Source organism: Cyprinus carpio, chromosome B5 (assembly GCF_018340385.1).
Source record: "Cyprinus carpio isolate SPL01 chromosome B5, ASM1834038v1, whole genome shotgun sequence".
Taxonomy (NCBI): Eukaryota; Metazoa; Chordata; class Actinopteri; order Cypriniformes; family Cyprinidae; genus Cyprinus; species Cyprinus carpio.
The window spans coordinates 21,774,556-21,798,118 of record NC_056601.1 but is presented as its reverse complement, the minus strand read 5'-3'; the positions used below and the strand labels follow the sequence as shown (position 1 = coordinate 21,798,118).

Sequence of the window (23,563 nt, the reverse complement as noted above, 5' to 3'; positions counted from 1 at the left end):
TCAACTTCTGAGATCTGTACTGTTGTTGCAATTACGAGAAACACTCACATTCGCTAAATATAAAGTCATATTGTAAGATATATAGTTGTAATTACAAGAAACTAACCCACATTCTGAGATAAATAGTATAGTCGCAATTACAAGAAACAAAATCACAATTGTGAGATGTAAAGTCATATTCTGAGATATATAATCACAATTCCAAGAAACAGAAACAGTTGTAAGGTAAATAGTCACACATTGAGAGGATACAGTTGGAATTATGAGAAAGAAAAAGTCACATTCTGAGATATATAATAACAATTATGAGAAACAGTCACAATTATAAGATGCAACATATCTCAGAATATCGCTTTGTAAGTCCAGTTATCATGAGCTATATAGTCACATTCTGAGGTAAGTAGATGCAGTTAAAAGAAACAAAAGCAATTGTTATATATGTACTCATTCTGAGATATGTAGACACAATTAAGAGAAACAAAGTCACATTTGCTAAATAAATCCATTGTGAGATAATTGCAATTACAAAAAGAAAAATGGGAGTTAAAGTCACATTCTGTGACAGTGATAATAATGAGAAACAGTCCCAATTGTGAGATATAAAGTCACATTCTGAGATACACTCTTAAAAATAAAGGTCCAAAAATGGTTCTTGTATGGCATCACTGTGAAGAACCTTTTGAAGCACCTTTATCTTTAAGAGTGTATGTACAGTAGTTGCAAATATTTTCAGTACTCTTTCCACTACTGGTCACAATACCTTTTTTCAGTCTGAGACAGAAACAGGCTTCAGTCTTAAAGCTAACATGAGGTCGATGAAAGGAACAAAATTTCCCTTTCTCGTGTTTCATGCCACTGGGAGTGTAGGAACTTTTCTCAGTGAAGCATGCGAAAAAGTGAAGACAAACTATGAGAGGTATTTCAGTTTGAGCACATTGTTGACTGTCACTGACTGCGATCATAATCTTTGTGTTGTTTTCGTTCTTGCTTAGGTGGGTGGTGCTGTGAGTAGGCATTCATGGGTGATTGACAGCCTGTTGTTGCGACTCACTGTGTGCACTGTGTTCTGTTTTGTGGCAGTACTGTGGGGGATAAGTCTATTAATAAAATAAAAACACAATCCCATGTGTCACAGAAAAAGGTAGAAAATATCAAGTGGGGTAAATGGATGAGTTTTGTAAGTGTGATCTCATCTGTAGTTTATTGGATTTCAGATCAGAAGCTCAGTCTCAAAAACATGCGTTTGCTGTGGTATCTCACTGACAGACTAAATGAAAGTGCACAAAACCACACTGTCTTTTTATCGTTTAGGTAGAAGCAGCAATTTTGTATTGATCTGAAACCAGCTTTGTCACTGTTGTAGTAACGTTTGGGTTTGAACTCCTAAATCCAAGGGATTACAAACTTTTCCCTTGACGGTTAGTTCATCTCTTTGACTTTTTACCATTTAGACAATTATTTGAGATTCAGTTCCCCCTAATGGAAATTGACATCTTGCATAATACATGGCAAAGTCTTTTTGATTTGTGACTAAAAAGAATACTGTATTCATAGATTCCTTAGTTTTTTCTTCTGTATGAAACAGTGACCACATTCTGCAGACATTTTTATTGCATTACTGAATATTGAATAACATGGTGAAAATAATCATGGTGAATGGAATAGTAACTGTCTCTTTTAGAGCACAAAGACCCTGAGGACATTCTTGGTAATGTTATCTTACTGCCAGTAGGATTCCTTTGTAGCTTTTACAGCACCTAATAAATGTGGTATGAAATAATCAAGAAAGACACCACATTCTTTCCAGCCAATTAAACGCCATTTGAGCAAACAAAACGGGACGAAGATTGTGGTGGTCGAGTAATTATGGGACATATGTAATCACTGGTCACAAACAGCTCGAGAAAGGCTGGAAATGTCACATAATTGACAGGAAAAGTTTTATTGGGGTCAGTGTGTTTAATTTTAATTAACATTGCTGTATAGGGGCCAAATGTTCAACTCTTAAGCTTTCCTCTGGTGAGTTTGAAAGTTGACCTCAAGACCTGGCCTATATCATGGTGGTTGTCATCAATTAGCTATTATGAATATGCAAAACATATTTTCGAAATGTACAGTCAGTGGGGTGCATGAACGAAAGGTAGACAATCATTTGCACTTCAGGTTCACTACAGACAATTTCACTTAGAGAATGCATTGAAAAGTATTTTTAATGCTAGGTGCTAAATTTCTAAATGTCAAAATAATATTAAAACCAGCCTGGGTGATTTAATCATCTTTGTGTTAGCACTGAGCAGCGTATTTTGTTAAACAAATAGAAAAGACATGATCAAACAGTCTTCGCAGATTCATTCTTATGGCCAACATGTCTTGCAAAAGTGACTTACTGAATTAAGCGTTGGTGTGCATTACTGTTAGTTTTCGAAGTGTCAGGAGACATGAGTCAGACGATGATATACTAATATTCAAAAAGGAAGGTTATGTTTGTTCCATTTAATATTCTTTAGTAAACATTGAAAGTAAGTGAATTATCTAGTCACATAATTTATTTACCTAAAAAGACATGAGTTAAAACACATTTTAATTTTGGACAAAATATATGCACCATCATGAAACACAGCAATGGCTGAAATAAAAATGAGCTTTAATAAGAATTAGCTAAGGATGAACAAAGTCTTTCGGTGGAAAGAAAACACTATTTCATATTTGGAGAATACTTATTTTGTTGTCTATATGTGTATTATTCTGTAGTGTTTACTGTAAAGTGTTCATTGTGAATACTATGAGGTTCTTTTCAAATAATGGGATACAAAATTGGACTTGAAATTTTTTCAAATAGGCATTGGAAGGGGAAAAAAGAGATGCTTAAACGTATGTTGGAAGTCAGTCACAGGAGGTCAAACTAAAAATGGCAGGAGTACTTCTATTTTTGATGGATTTTATAAGATATTTGACAGTTTTCTACTGTTACCAAAATGTGGAACATGTTTGAACAAAATTTCATCCCAAATAAATAATAATAAATAATAAAAATAGCTAACTCATGGCCATATACGTATGTTGGTTTGTAATTTCATTCATTCAAATATAAAGACATTTGGTTGAATGCAGCAACACAACAATATTAGCAAAACTTGGGAATATTAAATTAGATTGTTTACTTTGTCATGACTCCAAATGTAATTTATTTGAATTATTATTATTATTATTTACTTTATTGTGTGTGGTTAAAAATCATGCAATTTTTGTAGAAGGTGTCAAAAAATATGGTGTCTGTGTTTGTATTTTTCATAATTTTCAAACCATTCATATATTCTGAGTTTCTGACCCTGGATAGCCCATTTGTTGATCTGGATGAACCTATGCCACCCTGGCCTTTATGTGGCCTGGCCCCTAGCCTATGTCATGCCGGTTTACAGCTGGCCACTGAACCAAAGAGTAAACTGCACTTTGCCGTTTTATGTGGCTGTGATTGATCACCAAATGAAAGCAGCCTAAGTGCGGCAATGTAAGGCAGATGAAATGGAAAGCTCTAACCTAAACTGACAATCTGGAAAGTATTACAGAGGTCAGTGATAATCCCCAGGCATTTTGATAAACATACAAACTATGACTGTATATTGATTTTGAAGATATCTTCTAGCAGTGTGCATTTTGCTTAAGCAGTTTGTCCTGCACAAGGACTGATACACTTAGGCCTGTGAATGCAACATGCTTCTATGTTTGAGCTGAATGCAGTGCAATTTATGAACATTTCTTCTGCCATTTCTCTTCACAGTGGCTAGCTTGGTCAAATTGAATCTTACCAGCATGTCACAGCAACTGATGTTTCTTTCTCTTCACACTGTGATTGTACTATCAAAGTTACTCCAAGTTGTGTAGAGTGAGCAGTCCACAGATTCCCTTCTTAACCAGAGATATGATTCTCCATCTATTTTCATGGCAATACAGTTTATTGCCAAAATTAATGTGAGGTCTCACAGTACCCTTTTTTTCCATGTCAAAAAGAGGATGCCCAGTCAATGCTGTCAATCTTAGCTGAAATACAATACAGTACAGTCTGACTTAACAGACTGTAGATGTTGCATTGTCTGCTTTGACATTTAGAGTCATATTGTACAATTGTAATCAAGAATAATTGAATAATAATTGAATAATTGAAGAATAATTGACCAAAAATGTAAAATTGTCATCATTAACCCACCCTTATGTCATGACAAACCTCTTGTTGGCGAGTTCATTAGAGAATGTCCAAGTCCTAAACAAATCCTTGTTTTGATTTGGATCTTTTCAGTGAATCGATTGATCTGGTAAGTTAACGTAAGTTTACGGTTCTCTCATTCATTGAGGAGGCATTTACACAACATCCTTTTCAACTAAACCTGGAAAACTTTTTATGCATTTTGTTCATTCATTTACACAACAGCAGTGTTTTGGGGGCCTGAAAATGCAAACTTTTGAAAACGGGTTTCAAGACTTGGTACTATTTTCGTCTTTTTGTTAACTACAAAAATGTGCCTTTAAAGAAGGTGACGTGTTCAGTCTATAGGTATAGGATTTGTAAATACAAATCTGTCATTAAGGAGTTTTAACTTTAAACAGTCACATCTGGCCTAAAATTAATCTACATGACTCCATCAGTTAATGTCTTGTGAAGCAAAAAGCTGTGTGACAGATTTATCATTAAGACATCAAAAACTTTAACCCAGCACTTCTGGCCAAAATACAAGTCAACAGTCCATAATAATGCTTCCTACAGTGAAAAAGTCCATCCCCAGTTGTCCTCTCTCACATCTAAATCCACCGACATATTTGTTTGCAACAGTTTGGACTGTTTTAGCTTGTCTTTGATTGAGCATATATCTCTCTTAATTCAGATGAGACGGCTTTTTTTACTGAAGAAAGCAATATTAAAAATATAGGATTCATTTGAAGTCTTGATGGATTTATTATAAACACACAGCTTTGCACTCTATTAATAAATCAGCTGGAGTCATGTGGATAACTTGTGGATTTTTGCAGTGCTTTTGTCAGCTGTTTGGACACTCATTCTGATGGCACCCATTAACTGCAGAGGATCCATTTGTGAGCAAGTGATGTAATGCTAAATTTTTTTCCAAATCTGTTTCAGTTAGGAAATAAACCCATCTACATCTATTTTGGCCTGAGGATGAGTACATTTTCTGCAAATTTTCACTTGCGGGTGAACTAATCCTTTAATGGAAGACTTAAGGAGACATTAGGACTTTTGTTTTTGTTAGTTAAAAGCCACAAGCATGTTCCAGTTCCTCTCACTCAGAGGGTAAGTGATTCTGAAACATCTCTTGTAAAAAATTCAGCAAGTTTGGAGTGATATTGCATGATTTCCCTCTTGGTTTCATTTGAATGAGCTAATTTAAAGCCATCTCGGGGGTAGAGATGATATGTGGCATAATATGAAATTAATCACGGTCATCAGAATAGTCCACCCCCGTTTTTATTGGGGAGAAACCAAATTAATTGCACAAAAGTAAGTTTGGGGTCTTAAACCCAGACTGATTAACTCAAGATAAATGTATTCTCTTTTGCTTCGTTACTGCTAAACTTTGTGGAATAATCACATTTAAAAAAGTAGAAAGAATTTATTATGCTCTACAATAAAAGGAATTGCTAACTGATGGTTCTGAGGATGGGATTTCTTTGCATCTTCACATCCCCGAAGGACCCACATTGCTTTAAATTACAGCCTGAGAAGCAAATGATAGCAAGAGCTAATGTACCCAGACACATACATTTAAGAGCTAAAAGGTTTTTCATCATCTACTCTTGTTTCATTTTCCATTCATTTTTCACTAGCACACGCATCAGTTTCACAAGCAAGACTCTTAAAGGGGTCATATGATGCTGCTAAAAAAGAACATTATTTTGTGTATTTGGTGTAATGAAATGTGTTTATGCGGTTTAAGGTTAAAAAAAAAAAAAATAAAAAAGAAATTTTCCACATACTGTACATTATTGTTGCTCCTCTATACCCTGCCTTCTGAAACGCATCTATTTTTACAAAGCTCATTGTTCTAAAAAGCAAGGTGTGCACTGATTGTCCAGCTATCCAATGCATTGTGATTGGCCGAATGCCTCAAGCGTGTGGCGGAAATGTTACGCCCCTTACCATACTGTGATGCTGTCTCCAACACGATGAGACAAAACCAATAAAACCCATTACAAATGAGCCATTTGTTGCATCCAGTGGGGACATAATTACTGATTATAATGACTTATACTGTCTTTTTACGCGTTGCATTGCGTATCGCGCTGCATAAACTAGGGTTGGGCCGGTAGACGGTGGCTGACATACATCACAATGTTAATCGGACATTTTGATTCCAAAGCCCCCCCCCCACAACCCCCGCATGTGGTAAGTGAACAAAACCATGTCTGCGTTTGTGATTGGAGTAACAACAAACAAGCAAATCCTTTACATATGAAAACGTACTTACAGACTGTGTCAGAAGCGACAGACTGTCCTTGCAAAGTTGGAATTGCCTCACTTTATAGAAACAGCCTTTGTGCACAGAAGCATTGTAGGCTACTGGTTCAGGAAACAGTCCTCATCCTCCGTAAAATGCGCTGCACACATCTGAATATTTGGGTTGAACTATTCTGGAAAAGTGTTGTAAATACAACTTAACCACTGATTTCTAGTTGTGTCTTCTTTTGGAAGGCCAAACAAAGTAGTTTTGCTTTCACAACAAAACACGCAGCGTCTTACTTTTTGTAAACATTTAGGCGGCATTATGCAAATCTTCCCTCATCGTGACGTAGACATGTGGGGGCGTGTTAGAACGAGCCCTTTTAGGAGGGCATGGTTGATTCTTCACTTTTATAAAGAATATCTCTTTGGATTTGAGACTTTTGTCTTTGCAACTTGACAGATCTTCGTTGTGCACCAAGAGCTTGTAACACTTCAAAAAGAAAGGAAAAGTTGAAATCGAATCATATGACCAATTTAAAGTTTGAGAAGCAGCGATTATCTGGCCTTAGGTCGCACGAGGGCATCTTATTAATCATAGAATAAATGCAGTCCAATGCGCTGCTTAGTTAATTGAAAAACAAGGTAGGCTTAGCAATAGCATTTTACAGTAAAGATAAAGGTTATTTGTGTCATTTATTTGTGATGCCTGTATGTGTAATGTAATGTGTAATTTTTGCTTAATACACGATAAAACTATCTGACAGCAAGAAAAAATTTAATTCTAAATATACTGACTTTTTTTTTTTATTACTATTAAATATGTACTATTAAATGTTAAATACTACATAAATCTGATTTTTTTCTTTAATGAAATATTTTTATTATAAAATATATTATAGAATAAAGGCTTTTTTACTTTTCTTACTAGTGCCTGGATGTGGAAGGTGTTTTTTTTTTTATTAATTTATTTATTTATTTATTTTGCAATAGGATCCGCTTTTGACATTTTGTTCCCCCTCAGCACACATAGTTTTGCCTGCAAGTACCTGATTTGCCGCTGGTCAAGATTTTTTTTCTGTAAAATATATAGTTTAGTGCTGGGCAATGATTAATCGTGATTAATCACATCCAAAATAAAAGTTTTTGTTTATATAAAGTATGTGCGTGTACTGTGTATTTTTATTATGTATATATAAATACACACACATACAGTATATATTTTGAAAAAATGTGCATGTATCTACAAGTATATATTTATATTCATATAATTTATATTGTACATAAATATTTAATACATACACATCATATTTTTATTGAATATGTACATGCATGTGTGTGTATTTATATATGCATAATAAATATACACAGTACACACACACATTATGTATAGAAAAACGTTTATTTTGGATGCAATTAATCGCAATTAATCGTTGCCTAGCACTAATATATTCACTTGAGTAATTAACTGATTGAAAAGAATGAGTGCTTGAATGGTGTTTAAAGAAAGCATAAAATGCAAAAAATGCTGATGAGAAAATTAAGTAACACATTTTATTTCTAACCATAGTGTTGATAAATTACTGGCGTTCTAGTTCTGACTTGCAAATGAGAAATACTCTGATATAGACTTGATATTTAGATCAGAACATTATTGTTCACTTATCTAAATGGTATAATATCATGCAAAAATGTTTAAAAAATCTCAGTGACAATGATGTTGCAGCAAAATACATAAGTTATTGTCATGACTGCATGGTTTAATCTGTTACTTAAAAGCTGACACAATGTGAGCCATACATTTTTTTTTATCATTCACCACTACAAAAGCACATAGGCCCATTATTATAAAACAATCACCTTTCCTCAGTAGACCTCTCTGGCCTTGTATCTGCTCCCACGCTGATGCTCAGATGGTCTAGCACACAGTAGACGTCTGCTCCTTTGCCCCTCTGCCTCAAGTGAAGGGGATTATTGCCTTCTCCTCCGTACAGCAGGTCAGACGCGGGCCAGACAGGAGTGACAGCTGTGAGCGTGCAGAGGCTCCGTTGGGGCCCGCTGTGCAGGAGAGCGTGAGGAACCCGCTTTTGGGGCAGAAGCAGGGGGTTGATGTAAAGCTTTGCTCTCTGACCCGATCATCAGTGATTAAAAAACGTCCCGACAGAGAATTGCTGGAAAACAAACAACAAAATGTCACAGGTGAAATGAAGAAAGACAGGTGGGCTCTGAGCTGCCTGTTATACCAGCGCAGGCACTAGAAGGCCACCGTGTCCTCCTGCCCGGCCGTACGTTTCTCTGCTCTTTCCTCTGAACCCTTAGAAAGACCGAATTCATGTTGAATGTGGAGTACTTTGTGCTGTTCTTTTTCTCTTTTGAATTTATATTATTAGCAGGGTGAAGTAGCAGTACTTTTTTTTTTTTCATTAACAGGTAGTACCCTGCACATTTCCCTGCCTGAGAAAAATTACATGCAATCATTTGATTTTGTTAGTAGTTTTCAACAAAAAAGCTCATTTTAAAATGTGAACATCATTTCTATAATTCAGACTAATATGAATTTAAAGTCTGTGGTTGTTGGTTAAAATTGAACATGAATGATGGCTCATAACATTGTCATTTATGGAAGACTGTTTCCACTGTTTCACAATTCAGTGTTTTTGTGTGTGTGTGTGTGTCTCAGAACCACAAGATATAAACTACTCAGAATTGCGAGAAAGAAAAATCAGAAATGTAAGATGTCATGATGTGATATAAATTTGCGATTCTGAAAAGAGAAATCATTGTGAAATGTGAGAGATAAACTCTTTGCTTTTGTTATTTTATTCCATGGTGAAAGAAAGAAATTCGCTTAGGTTACTCATTTGGAACATGGCAATTCATGAAAAGCACGTAATAACATGTTCATGCTGTATCTGATGCGTGTAACCTATCATACAATATATTACCACTCTATTAGTATTCCAAATGAATTTAAAAGTTTTTTTTTTTTTTTTTTTTTTTTTTTTTTTTTTTTTTTTAAATATAAAGTAATGAAGGCCGCCATGAACTGTAATTTCCTGTTCGCCTATCTGGAATTTATAGGTGTCTATAAAAAACAAGGCCAGACCATCTAGTTAAAATGAATACACCCCCTTTATACAATCAGTGAGAAAAGGTGAAGGACTGGGTTTATGATATCAAGGTCACTGCGCTCACAATATATTCTAATGTAAAGCCATGAAACATTTCATATGGTAAAACTGCAAAGTGGAATTGGACTTCATTTAAATGTTGTTTTTACTTAAAGGAATAGTTCAGCCAAAAAAAGTCATAATTTTATTCTTGATGTCTTTTGAAATTTGTATGAATATATAGTGTGACACATAGAGATAATCAAATGTCTGAGCTGCTCTATTCCATAAAATAAAAGGTGACCATGACTGTTTTCAGGTGCACAAGTTGTATGGAGCTATAACATGAAGCTTTTATTAAAAAAATTAAAAAAAAAAAAACCTTGCCTGATCTTGGACCCCATCCAGTTGTATTATTTATGGAAAAGAGCATTTATGGAAAACTATTGTTACTCAGAAGAAAGTAAGTTGACTTAATGGTGAGTAAATGATGACTTATCAAAGTTTTTGAGTAAAATTTTTAAGTAAAATAATAAAAAGTTCCTCTGTGACAAGGAAAATAATCCTGTAATTAAGTCTTTTTAAACAGTCTGCAGTTTGAATTGAAGATCTGATTTATTCATGGCTCGGACTTTGAAGGTTCTTGTAGGTTTTGGAAGTGTCAGTCTATATTAATGCTTTCACAGTTCAGTAAGAACACCCTTTTCTATCGAAAGTGCTGGTTTAGAAAGTTCCTGTTTTTTAAAAGTGAACTTCAAGATGCATTAGCCTCTGAAATAACAGCTATCACTTTTGCAAATGAGAATACATCATTTGGTAAGTGCAGATAATTATATTAATTTTAGTTCCATTATGAAGAGGAAATGCAGCCAGACAGTTATATTTCTTTGAAGGTTTGCAATCACATTTCTTTGTTATGTAGCTACTGAACAGTAAAAGGCACATATTTCGCAAGGCATCTTGAAGAAATTCCACGGAGTCCTCCTACTGTTTCTTTTAAATCTCTTTTGTCTGTTGACAAAGCAAAAGGAGCAGGGATCAGAGAAGCTGTTAACTCATCCTCAAGCAAGAATTCACAGTGTAGAGTGAGATATTGATAGGCACCGTTGAAGGTGTATATCCTTCACACATCATCTCTCTGCTCAATCTCCTGATAAAATCACAACAAGTTTCTGCTAACTTAAGTGCATGCTCAGCGCACACGTATAGACAGTCTTTTTTCAAATATTTCCATCTCATTCCATCAAACACATTACACTTTACAGAAGTACTTTACACTACAGGAGGCCATTTTTGCTGACTGCCTTGAGACTCTAAACTCTTCCACTTTGGACTGAGGCATCACTGACCTTGTGTGAAAAGACCTGAATTCAAAGCAGGTCAGCAGTGTCACACCTTGGGTGTTCATATATTACAGTTTTGCATATAGGAAAAGAGTTTGTCTTTGTGCTGATTGCATGATTTTATGGAATTATTTGAGTTTATATCCCGCAATTCTGAGTTCTTTTCTCAGAACTTTGAGATGGAAACTCATGATTGTGTTATAAAGTTAAATTTCATATATATATATATATATATTATATATATATATATAATATATAGGATATTATATATATTAAACTTTATAACACAATCATGAGTTTATAATTATAATTCTGACTTTATTTCTCAGAATCACAAATTTACTTCTCACAATTCTGACTATAATTCACAATTGCGAGTACATGGTGAGCATGAAAAAGCTGAGCTATTTTTTTTTTTTTCCAATGGGAAACAAAAGAAATTAAAAATAGCAATAGAAACAGTATTACTATTAGAATATGCACCACCATTCAAAAGTTTTTGAACAGTAAGATTTTTAATGTTTTTAAAGAATTCTCTTCTGCTCACCAAGCATGTAATTTATATACATTTATTTGATCCAAAATACAGCAAAAACTATATTATTGTGAATTTTTATTTTTTACTGTTTAAAATAACTGCTTTCTATTTTAATATATTTATATCTGATTTTAATATATTTATATTATTATAAAAGACATTTGAATGGTAGTATGTCATGGTTTTTGCATAAATATTAAGCAGCACAGCTGTTTTTAACATTAAGATACATTTCTAAAGCAGCAAATCAGCATATTAGAATGATTTCAGAAGGATCATGTGACACTTTTTTTTGATTTCAAAATATTATTTTTTACATTTTGCAATGTTACAATTATTATAATTTTTTTATTTATTAATAATATTAGTGTTTTTACTGTATTTTTGATAACATAAATGCAGCCTGGGTGAGCGTAAGATACTATTAAAAGATTTGAATATCATACAAATCATGAAAAAGGTATTTACCCTGAAAAGATAATATCAGGTGAATTGGCAGTATTATATTCCAGTGGAGTTTATATCAGACATTGTATGTGCTCATGAAGTGCTGCTTTGTGTGTGTGTGTTTAGGTGCTGGTGCAGCTGTGTTGACTGTCTGCATGATGAAATTCACCCAAACAGGATTAGACACTGTGGGATTAGCTGTATATTGGAAATGGTGAAAGGAAGAAATTAAAATGCCATCAGAAACAATCCCCCTAAAAATCAGGAGGCTTAGCTTAAACAAACACAATTAGGAAGTCAATTACCGCATCTGATGTTGTTCAACCGTGTTTGGTTCTATCTGTTACCGATGCTTTTGCGCTTTTGTGTTACCGTATATGCATTATGTTGTGTGTAGGTTGAGCTGCTGTTGACAGGAGTCAATCGTGTGGCATGGTGTTGTCTCATTAAAGGCAAAAATTATGCCGTTCTCCATCCTAATTAACTCACATTCTGTTTATGCTCCTGTTACACTTAGTGCCAGTGATCACACTCAGAACAGCAGAATGTGGTAAATATGTGAAGACTGTGAGTTGCTTTGCTTCCTGGCTGCTCTTGTTTTTGTTTCTGCATTGGGTTGGGATTTTAGTTTAAGTGTACATTAATTGCTAGTGATAAAGCAGATGACTTCAGAATGTTTTTGACTAATATATTTTCATTATACACAGATTTGTCCAAAAGGTGGCTAATATTTAGTGTTGTGATTGGTTGCATGCAACATCATTTTTAGAGGACAACTTGACAGGATGTACGCAATGAAAAAAATTTGCAAGAATATAATGCACTTTCAAAAGAATATAATGCACAGATCCAAATCTTTCATCAAAGTTGTCCTAAAACCAAAATGCATTCTTGTCTTAGGACAACTTTTTTGATCCACTTCAGATGTTGACTACTATAGTTAGAAACATACCAAATAACAGTGAGATATCATTCAGTGTTCAGAGTTGGTGTATATGTATATAAAGAAGACATTTTTTTTCATTTGCCATATGATGAAGTTATACAATACATATAAAAAAGTTTAAATAAAAGCATCATTAAAAAAAAAGTATGGGGCATTAAAGTTTTGATCAGTTTTTTTTTTTTTTAAGATATTAATACTTTTATTCTGCTTGGATGCAGATCTAATGTGGCATTTATAATGTTACAAAATATTTCTATTTCCAGTCATTTAATCATTAAATTAATAAATACCATCAATTAATACATTTTAACTTTAATAATCGAAAAAATTTCACTTTCCACAAAGTTATTAAGCAGAACTGTTTCCAATACTGATAATAAGAAGAAATGTTTCTTGAGCAGCAAATCATATGATTTCTGAAGGATAATGACTCTGAAGACTGGAGTAATGCTGTAAATTCAGCTTTTGAATTGCAGGAATAAAGTACTTAATTAAAGTTACAATGAAAGTTATTTTAAGTTTGTTTTTACCGTAAAAACGAGTCAATTAAGTGTTGGTGACCATTAGCGATTTCTTTCAAAAGCATTAAAAAAATCTAAAATATTGCCATTTATATACATCCACTTTCTCTTGATTCTTTGACAAACTAGTGGCATGTCATTTTATACTGACATCTCTTTTGTGAATTCTCTTACAGCTAAGCTGCATAGCTCAATAACAGTTATGCATCCATAACGGTTTCTAGCAATAAAGCTTAATTTACCTCTAATCATTTAAGAGCGTTATGCATCTATTAATCTCTATATTGCTGCGGCCCTGACAACCGCTAAGTAGCTTTTTATAGCTGTGGAGCACACTGGAGCCTTAGTCAGATGTGTGCGTCGCCCCACAGTTAATGCCTCTTATGTACAGTACCCTCGACTCCCTGTGAAACTGCCAAAACCCCCACTGATTTTGCATTTCTCAGTTTTATTCATTTTGCTCAAGCCTGTAATAATGAAACACAACCCATGGCCACCCTGCAGCTGCAGCATTAGCTCTGATTGGACCTCGCCCCTCGCTGGTCACACGGCAGGAGATGAGGTGAGCACTGCTTTCTCTCTAAACAGAGTCAACTGGAAATGTTTAATCTCATGCAATTAATTTATGGTGGCTGCAACACATGAAATAGGAACTGGAAGGCAAGTGCATTTGCATGAATTTCCCATGGGACTCCATATGCAGGGCAATACTAATTTAGTCCGGATGTAATTGACACTATGATATGACAGAGATCATTCACATGACTAAATATCACTCAAAATGCATATTCATTGATGCCACAGTTCATATTCAAAAGCATGCTAAATTATTTGATGGTGGAAAAGTGGCTTTTGCTGCGTCAAAAAGTTCAGAGGATTTGTAAATAACTAACTGTATTTTCTGAAATTTTCTGAAGAGACTCGATCGCTTTGTATGATGAACAGATTTAATTTCTATTCACATATAAACATTCATCCACGCACACATCGGTTATGGCAAAGGGAAGCTCAAGCATGCTTGATGCTTGAGAACCAATTAGGTTCGTTCTCACACAGAATGTTAAATTTTTTGCATTGGTGCAAGTACGGTTGAGCTTCTGTTTATGTTTTCTGATCAATGTAAATATGTGAATAAAAGCCTAAATTAAATCTGTTCATCATATACTGCTATCAAGTCTCTTGAGTAAATGATGACAGAATTTTCATTTGTGGGTGAACTATCCCTTTAAATGGTGTTTTTGGTGTTTTCTTCAGAAAAGGGATCAGAAATCCCCCAGAAGCCGTCTTGCTCTGGAGGTAATGGCTTTGATTGGTTCAGTAAACTAAAATTCACTCCACATAACTCAAGCTCACGTCTGACATTGGCCTGTGAATATCAAAGAGCTGATAATGTCTGAGAAGTATGTCTTCCTTTGACCCAACAGACTATTTCTAAAGAAGTCTATATGAGATTGATCTTATTAGAATGCTTGAGGGTCAGTTTAAATGAAGTAAATATTAGAGCCTCACCAGTATATCTTATTCTCAGCCAAGACCAGCCCTGTATGCATCATTAGTTGTTATTAACCAATATTTTCATTTTATAGAAAAGCTTCTTTTCAAACTGTATTATTTATATATATATATATATATATATATATATATATATATTTTTTTTTTTTTGTATATTACATTTTCATGCACAATTCTGCGGCACACTTTCACAAAATGTCAACTTTTGTATTTGCTAGTATTTTATTTATTTATTTATTTATTTTAACTGGTGGCATTTTCATTTTCATTTGTTTGTTTATTTTGTACTCTTGCATGTACCTTGGGAAGTAAAATAATGACTCTGGCCATGAGTATATGTCTCCAGGGTAGGGCTGCACGATATTGGGAAAAAATTACATTGCGATATTTTATTTTTCTGCGATATATATTGCGATATGAAATCTAATTAAATTTTTTCTTACAAACAAAAATGGGGTGAGCACACTTACCTTCTCATTTTAAATGATTTAAACATCAGAGTATTATTTAAATAAATTAGAGTAAATTATTTGTTTGTAACTTTAGGATATGGTTTGAATTGTTAACATATTAACTAACATGAACTTACCACGAGCAATACTTTTGTTACTATATTTATTAATCTTTGTTTATCTTAGTTTATAAAAACCCAGGTGTTCATTGTTTTGGTAATGTCACTTCACAGTGCATTAATTATGTTAACAAATACTTTTGATTTCAACAATGAAGGCTATAGCCTAAATGTTGAAATTAACAATGTTGTAGAAGTGCAGTTTAGTAATAGTAAATGTTAAATAATGTAGTTAAATAGTTTAATAAATAGAACATTATTGTAAAGTGTTACAGATTTTTTTTAATACACCAATTTAGACGTCTCGTGAGTTCAGTGTTGGACAGGTCAGTTTCATTAAATTGAATCGGTTCAAAGGAATCATTTAGTTCGCGAATCAGACGTGTATGGCACGTGTTGTGTAATTATCTCGGCAGTTTAGGATATCGCACAAGATTTGACAACACAGAAAACATTTCATCACTGGATAGGTTTTTTATTTTTTTTTCCGACACCATCGTGTCAATTGATTTTGATTAATATGCGCGAGGGAGAGAGAAAGACAGCGCTCGTGTTGAAGACGGGTGAAGTTGAGCGCGCGCGACCTGGGCGCGCTCTCTCTCTCTCTCTCTCTCGCTCACTCGCTCTCGCTCACTCTCTCTCTCTCTGCTCGTTCTTATATGCGCCCTGTTAAACTGACAGGACTTAAAAACACATGCAAATGATAAACTTTCACTCTATGATGGTTAAACTGTGCAATTAATCCGCGAATCACATTCGTCAAGGGCCGGGGAGCAGCCCGTACGGTTAATGAATAACGGGTCAACTACGACAGCCTACATCGCACATCCTACGATGTGACTATCGTGGATTCGTACATCGCGATATCGATGCTTAAACGACACATCGTGCAGCCCTACTCCAGGGGTTTGTAATAATTCAGTGTGTGGTATTTCCATTACACAGACATATTTCCATATTTAAAATTTACTTTAAGAAAACAAGAAACATTACATTACATACATTTTAGGTTATTCGGGGTAGAGTACACCCGTTTAAGTATTTAATTTAATTTAATTTAATTTAATTTAATTTAATTTAATTTAATTTAATTTAATTTAATTTAAATTTTTTACCATATAACTAACAAACACAATTTATGGGAAGGAAAAAAAAGTTTAGTCAGTTAATTTGGTAGGTTCAGTTCAGATATTTGTAGGTACAATATTAAACTTTATTATTATTATTATTATTATTATTATTATTATTATTATTAGTAACAGTAGCAGCAGCAAGTGGTATCAGTGCATAATTATTGTCATTAAGGCATATTTCCATTTTTCCAATTAGTACCATATGAACATGAAATGTATTCTGTACCAAGGAATATACATTTTTAAAAGCTGTATTATTCATTTGAGGTTATTTGGGTTAATGGTATTGTTACAAATAGTTCTGTTCAAGTACATTATATGTTAAATAACTTAAAACAGAAATACAGTAAATACATTTTCCCCATTAATTAAAACAATTAATGTACATTGTTTTAATTATTTTATTTTCGAAACTAATTACTTTGCTCAGTCAAATAGTACAAATGTAGTAAAGATACATACAAAATATCTAACCTTAGAATCAGAAATCATACAACACATATAAAACCTATACGTCTAATATGTCAGGTACCTTCAGCTGTGTCTTCCTGCAATTAGCCACAACTCCAGGTTCATCTGTAAATCAGGTTATGAAGGTCGCCGATTGTGATCTGAATCAAAATCTTTTGATTTGCACATTCTCTTTTGCATGTCCCGGTCCCTTGTAGTTATCTTAAAAGTGAATGTCAGATCGTCTCCCCCGCTGTTCTGTCTTATCTGGTGGATTGAACCATCTGGCCTTGACATGATTAAAAACCCATCCAAATCTTTTGTTGTCCGCAGTGACAGAATCACCAGCGCCTTCACATGACAACAGCATTCAAGAGTCCCTAAATAAATATTAAATCTGAGTTGAAAGAGTAAGAGATTACTTAAGCATGAGTTGGTGGCTTGTACGGATAGAGGGGTTTATATGACAGTAGGGGGGCTATTTTAGAGGTTCATTTACATAAAAGCAAACGTTGACATTTTCCCATTCATCTGGCTTCCCTTGCATCTAATAGTGCTTAATTACTCAATATTTTGTGCTGGCTGTCACCTCTAGTTAGCCTTGTTTAAAGCATGCATCTCCTGAGGTTATTGTTAGCCTTTAGCACATCTGTTTAGTCTCAGAAGTTCTCATCCTTTAACTTCTCATGAAAAAAAAAAAAAGACTAGAAACAGTTGCCTGGCAGAGGGAAGTGTGTTCATTGCTCAGAGGCTCAGTTTATTAGTGAGTCTCTCTAATTTGGATCCAGGATTAGCATCCAAGCCATGGATTTCAGTGCACGCTGGTCAGTTTATCAACTTGACTGACTGTGTTAGAGCATTTTGCAATTTAATTGACCAACAATTTTTTCATTGCTCGAAATGAATGATATAAATGCAGATTTTATCACCTTCCCAGATCTCAGATAAATCCCATGCGAATGTTTCTAATTCTCGAAATGCATTTGCTGATGATGCCAAGTATTTAATAAAAAAGTACCAGATCAGTAGTCCGTATGACTTGTATGCTAGATTCCAAGTCTTCTGATGCCATATGTTACATAATAAGTGAGAACTTATTGATGATTCATAATGAGACATGCAGTCTGTGCAATTTAAATATGTGCAATTAACATTTGGCCCATAGTGATCAGTTATGAAACATCAGTGACATTTGGCATCATTAATGTCAAAATGAGTATGTCATTGGTGTGAATATATTAAAAACATGAAAATGATGATGATTTAAAAGCTTATTTTTCTCACACAAAGATATCATATGGCTTCAGAAGACATGGATTATCACAGCTTTCACTTGTAATGACTTCTTTAATGCTGTTTTGACCGACTCTGGTGAACATCCACTTTTAATATAGGGAAGAAAGTAGCTTGAACATTTAGTTCAATTTTTTCCTTGTGGAATCTATAAAGAGAAAAAGTATACTGTTTTTAAACAACATAAGAATGGGTAGTCGAGGAACTGCAGAATTAATTCAATTATTATTATTATATTTTTTTTTTATGTATGTTATTTTGTAAATACAGTGAATACAGGTCTGTCGGTGCTAAACCTACATTTCATTTTTCATTCATTATTATTATTGTTTTTATTTTTTTTAAATATTACTTTTTCAATTTGTTATTTTGTGAATACAGTGAATATATATGGTATATTCCTTAATAAAAATGTAATTAAAATCTTAATGGCTTCATTTTATCAATACAATTGGTGTTTTCTTTCTTTTGAATATATGGTGAATTATAAAGCAGACATTTCTGGTTTAAGGTTATTTAGAAAGGTTCAAGGTTATTTTGTTTGCATTCATCTGGACATGGAAGAGGTATATAGAAAATAACAAGAATAAAAAAAATAAAAATAGTGGTAATTCCTTGTAAGCATATTGATTTTTCATCGTTTGGTGCTAAGAAAATGAAGAATACATCTCATAATATTCTATTCATATAGTATATCCTCCTAAGACCCGAACATTGGTTTGACTTGCATTTTAGATTTCTTCTAGCTATTTGGGGTTAGGAGGAACCAATAAATATAATAACCAGATATTATCTTTGAACATGAAGCACTTTTTGAAAAAAATGATGTCCACATATGTGGACACTTGGTCTGTATCCATAGAAAAAAAATCAAATACACCATTGTGTAACAAAGTGCAAATCTCTTTTATTTAAAGCCTGAGTACTGTGCCTGAACAGTTTTTATTGTTACTGTTGCATATATACGTTTCAACTTCTAAACATGGATATAGAAAAACATCATTTATAAGAAACAAGCGGTCATATCACACAACAGCCCAAAACTTTAACTACTCCAAACTAGGAATGTCTTTTTTTATCTGTGGGAACAGTTGATCACACTTAACCACTGTGAAAAACTGTGTAACAGTTGCCTGCAGCTTGCAAGCACAAGAACACCTTGCATGTTACAAATTGAACTCAAGTGCTGCATTCTTCAGATAGACCACCTATGGAAGGATGTGCATTAGCCCTTCTGCAGACTGAGATGTGGGGCACTTCCTTCACAGTGCGCTTTTTCTCTGGCTCTGAATGGTCTGTGTTGTTTTCCTGTTCTGAGAGGTCTGTACTGTCTTCCTGTTCATTGTTATGCTGGGCCAAGTATGTCTTAGCCACTTCCATTCGGAATTCAATAAATTGCATGATGCCCTTTCTTGGTGTGCCACGTACTGTGTGATCTTGGCGGTACAGTAGCCAGCTGTTGGCTAAAGCAACATTTGTGAAGTGCATGAGCATCCGAAGCGTCCACTTTTTGGCAATGCTAAGGTCTGAACGATAAGCATAAGTTACACCACGGAGACGTTTACGTCCCCGGCTGGCCTTAGTGGACTGTGGAGTGGGATCTTCATCCCCACTACTCTCCTCCTCACTGCTGCTTGGCTCCTGTTGTGGAGGATGGTAATCAACATCCTCTACAGGGTTGTCAATGTCAGACAAGTCCTCTACCTCTGAGTTGTCCCCAGCAATTGACTCCGATACTATTTCCAGTGCCTTTGAAAGGAATATGCCCTGGAAATTATATCAGGAGAAAAATAAAATAAAATTCAATGTAAAGTTATTTATCACACATGCAACGTAAATTTGTACTGTTGTAAACTATTGTAAATTGATGTTTTCTAACAAATTCTTCCCAAACTAATTTTTTTGCTAAAGTTTTTACATTTTAAATTAATAAAAATCAATTTAAAAGTTATTTCACACATGCAAAGTCAAATAATACTGTTGTAAACTATTGTAAATTGATGTTTTCTAACAAATTCTTCCCAAACTACATTTTTGCTAACATTTTTACATTTTCAACGAATAAAAATCAATGTTAATTTATTTCACACATGCAATGTCAATTTATACTGTTGTAAACTATTGTAAATTGATGTTTTCTAACAAATTCTTCCCAGACTATATTTTTGCTAACATTTTTAAATTTTTAACGACTAAAAATCTATGTAAAGTAATTTATCACACATGCAATGTCAATTTATACTGTTGTAAACTATTGTAAATTGATTTTTTATAACAAATTCTTCACAAACTATGGTTTCACAGTTACATTTTTTGCTAACATTTTTACATTTTCAACGAAGCTAAGTCCCACTGTCCACATATGTGTACTTCAAGTTTAGCGAGATAGTACATCTTTACCTTTACAAAAATTTGTCAAATTGTCATGCCATATTAATCATACAACACCAATATGCATAACTTAACAAGAATCAACAATTAAATTTTATTAGATTTTTTACCTTGTGGACGTTTTGGTCTGGTGCGGCTGCCTGACTTTTCGGATGTGTTCGCCGCCATCTTGGAATTTCTGTGTAAAGTGTTTTTCTCTTTTGACCCCACCAGATGGCAGTGTAAGTGTCCATGTTTGTGTACAACAGGTTCCAATTACACAGAATTAGGTTTTATGGCGCACACAACTAAAAATGTGATGTCCACGTATGTGGACGCCAGGTCGTAGGAGGATATTCATTTTTCTCTTTTGGTGGCATTTTGTCACCCAGCATCAGACATTTCAAATCGCTTCTAACATCCAACTTATTCAATTTTATTTTTATTTTTTTTAAAGATACAGCATGATCGCCAAGGTCTTGACCTTGCTGTGAAGACTTCACTTCTCTCTCTCTCTCTTTCTCTCTGTCTCTCTCTCTCTCTCTCTCTCTCTGTCTGCCGTGGATGAGCTTTGAAGGTTAATCTGAAGAAACGGCAAAAGGCTGAGCATGCATCGCTAACCAGCTTTTCTCTTGCAGCAATTCTCTGCCTGCCTTATTTTCTCTTTCTCTAAAAGGTTTTATCCTTTTCTTTTTACGTTTTTTTTCTTTTCTGCAATAATTTCCTCAGTTGCTGTTTGCCCTGATCCCTCTCCACCCCCACAGCCACATCACCCAACCAGTGGTCAAACATTTAGTTTCAGGCAATAGGCCATGCCCTAATGCATTTTGGGTGAGCAAGTAATGATCGAATTCTTTTTAGAGGCAATGCTGTATGCGTTTTGACCGAGCATCACTGGCTAAAACAGTAGTGCGAAAATTCTATGATCTTCACTTTATTGACTGCCACATGGTGTTATTTGTCCTGCAGGCTTGCCACCATCACTAGTAGACCCACTTTGGGGAGGTCTGCCAGTCAATAAAAACCTGATTTATTTGCATGATAAGGAAACAAAGTCACAGCGATCGACAGCAGTCTAGACATGACACACGGTGATGACAGTTTTACAGTGGAGATGTACTACACTCTGTCCTCGTCCCTCAGGGATATGAGGGGACGGCTGAGATAAATATAAAGCCACCCTCTCATTATGATATTGATTTGCAAAGAAGTTAACACTCCCAGTTTTCCATCTATAAATTGAATGCTATGTAAAAACATGCATTTTCATTAAAAAAGAGGATACACCATTTATTACTGCAAAGAAAGCTACGTCTGTGTGGGTCGTTCCCAATGGTAATAAATGTCACTCGGCTTGTAATATTATTATTATTATTATTATTATTATTATTATTATTATTATTATAAAAAATAATTAATAATATTGTTGTGAAATGTAAATGTTTTAGGAACTCCATCAGTTCAGTCATTCATTTTCACCACATTATTGCTATAATAATAATAATAATAATAATAATAATACTCTAAATAAATACATGAGTAATACAAGGTTTCTGAAATATTTGCATGAATATTAACACTATTATTATTATTACTAATTTACAAATAATCAAAATAAAAGCAAGGAATTTAAATTTATTATTATTATTATTCATCTTGGACACCATCTTGGAAAATTAATATTTTATGAAAATGTGTGATCGATGTTACAACACTCACTGCTTTTGTAAAATGAAAAAAAAAAATGAACAAGAAAAGCTACGCCATACTAAAAACAACAGCTGAAAAACTGAATTCAAGAAAATCCCCATAATGAATAATCCATGCCAGTAAAAAGAAAAAGAAAAAGAAAAGAAAAGTATAAATGAAAGCCACTAAAACGTTGCAATTACTTTGAGAACCATGACAAATGCTAATGGGTCATAATTATGTTTTAATTGTGCATGTCCGGTGTGGATTTCCTTTGTACACATTTTGTATGCTGTAGATAAAGAAAATCTATAAAGCTTGCCAAGCAATCCTACTAATTTAGCTGTTCACGAGGCGACAAGCTTGTGCAACAGAACTGCATTACCCATCATTCTCCGTGGCAGCACAACAATTGGAATTCATGATTAAAGACATTAAAGCATCAGTTACACTCCTAACTCGCATCCTTTACTCTTCATTTTGTTGCATTAGCACTAAAAACAGGTTGAATTTGTCAGTATGTGAGAAAGAGAGAATAAATATGACTTTGCCAAACACATCCATTTTATTCTGACCACACTTACTAGAAAGCACATTATGTCATAATTACCACTTCTGGACTCATAAATAGGAACTTTCCAGGAGAACATGAAGGCTGTATTAAGTCTGAATATCTGCTTCTGTACTGTCTGCTTTTGTTATGGTAATTCAAGAATGATTATTGTCATCCTTATTATTTCCTATGTTACAGCAGTGGTTCTCATCCAGGAGGCCAGGGCCCACTAGGAGAGGCTCGATAAAATTTCAAAGTGGTCTGAAGATTATATATATATATATATATATATATATATATATATATATATATATATATATATATATATATATATATATATATATATATATATATATGTATATATATATATATATGTATATATATGTGTATATATGTATATATATATTCGTGATGAGTTTTGTTTTTTTGTAAATTGTTTTGTAAATTGTTTCTTTAATTTATTCTTTATTATTTTCTTGTTTAGTTAAATGTTTCAAAAGTTTTTTTTTGTTTGTTATTGAATATTAAAAAAAAAACATTTTAATATCTAATATAAATCAAAAAATAAGAAAAATGGATTTGCAAAATCTCAAGTTCTTTAAAGTATGTTCATTTATGCACTCAATACTTGGTCTGGGC

At 33.9% G+C, this 23,563-nt stretch overlaps 2 protein-coding genes across 2 annotated transcripts in view; one reads left to right on the top strand and one right to left on the bottom strand.

Moving 5' to 3' along the window:
• tmem132e (transmembrane protein 132E) overlaps positions 1-23,563 on the top strand; it is a 337,170-nt gene that overhangs the window by 75,792 nt on the left and 237,815 nt on the right. The window lies entirely within an intron of this gene.
• On the bottom strand, positions 19,201-21,015 carry LOC109079048. The gene is made up of 2 exons (XM_042724910.1): positions 20,814-21,015; positions 19,201-20,079 (listed from the first exon to the last, which is right to left on the bottom strand). The coding sequence occupies exons 1-2, from the start codon at positions 20,934-20,936 to the stop codon at positions 19,492-19,494; spliced, it is 711 nt and encodes a 236-aa protein (XP_042580844.1). The 5' UTR covers positions 20,937-21,015; the 3' UTR covers positions 19,201-19,491.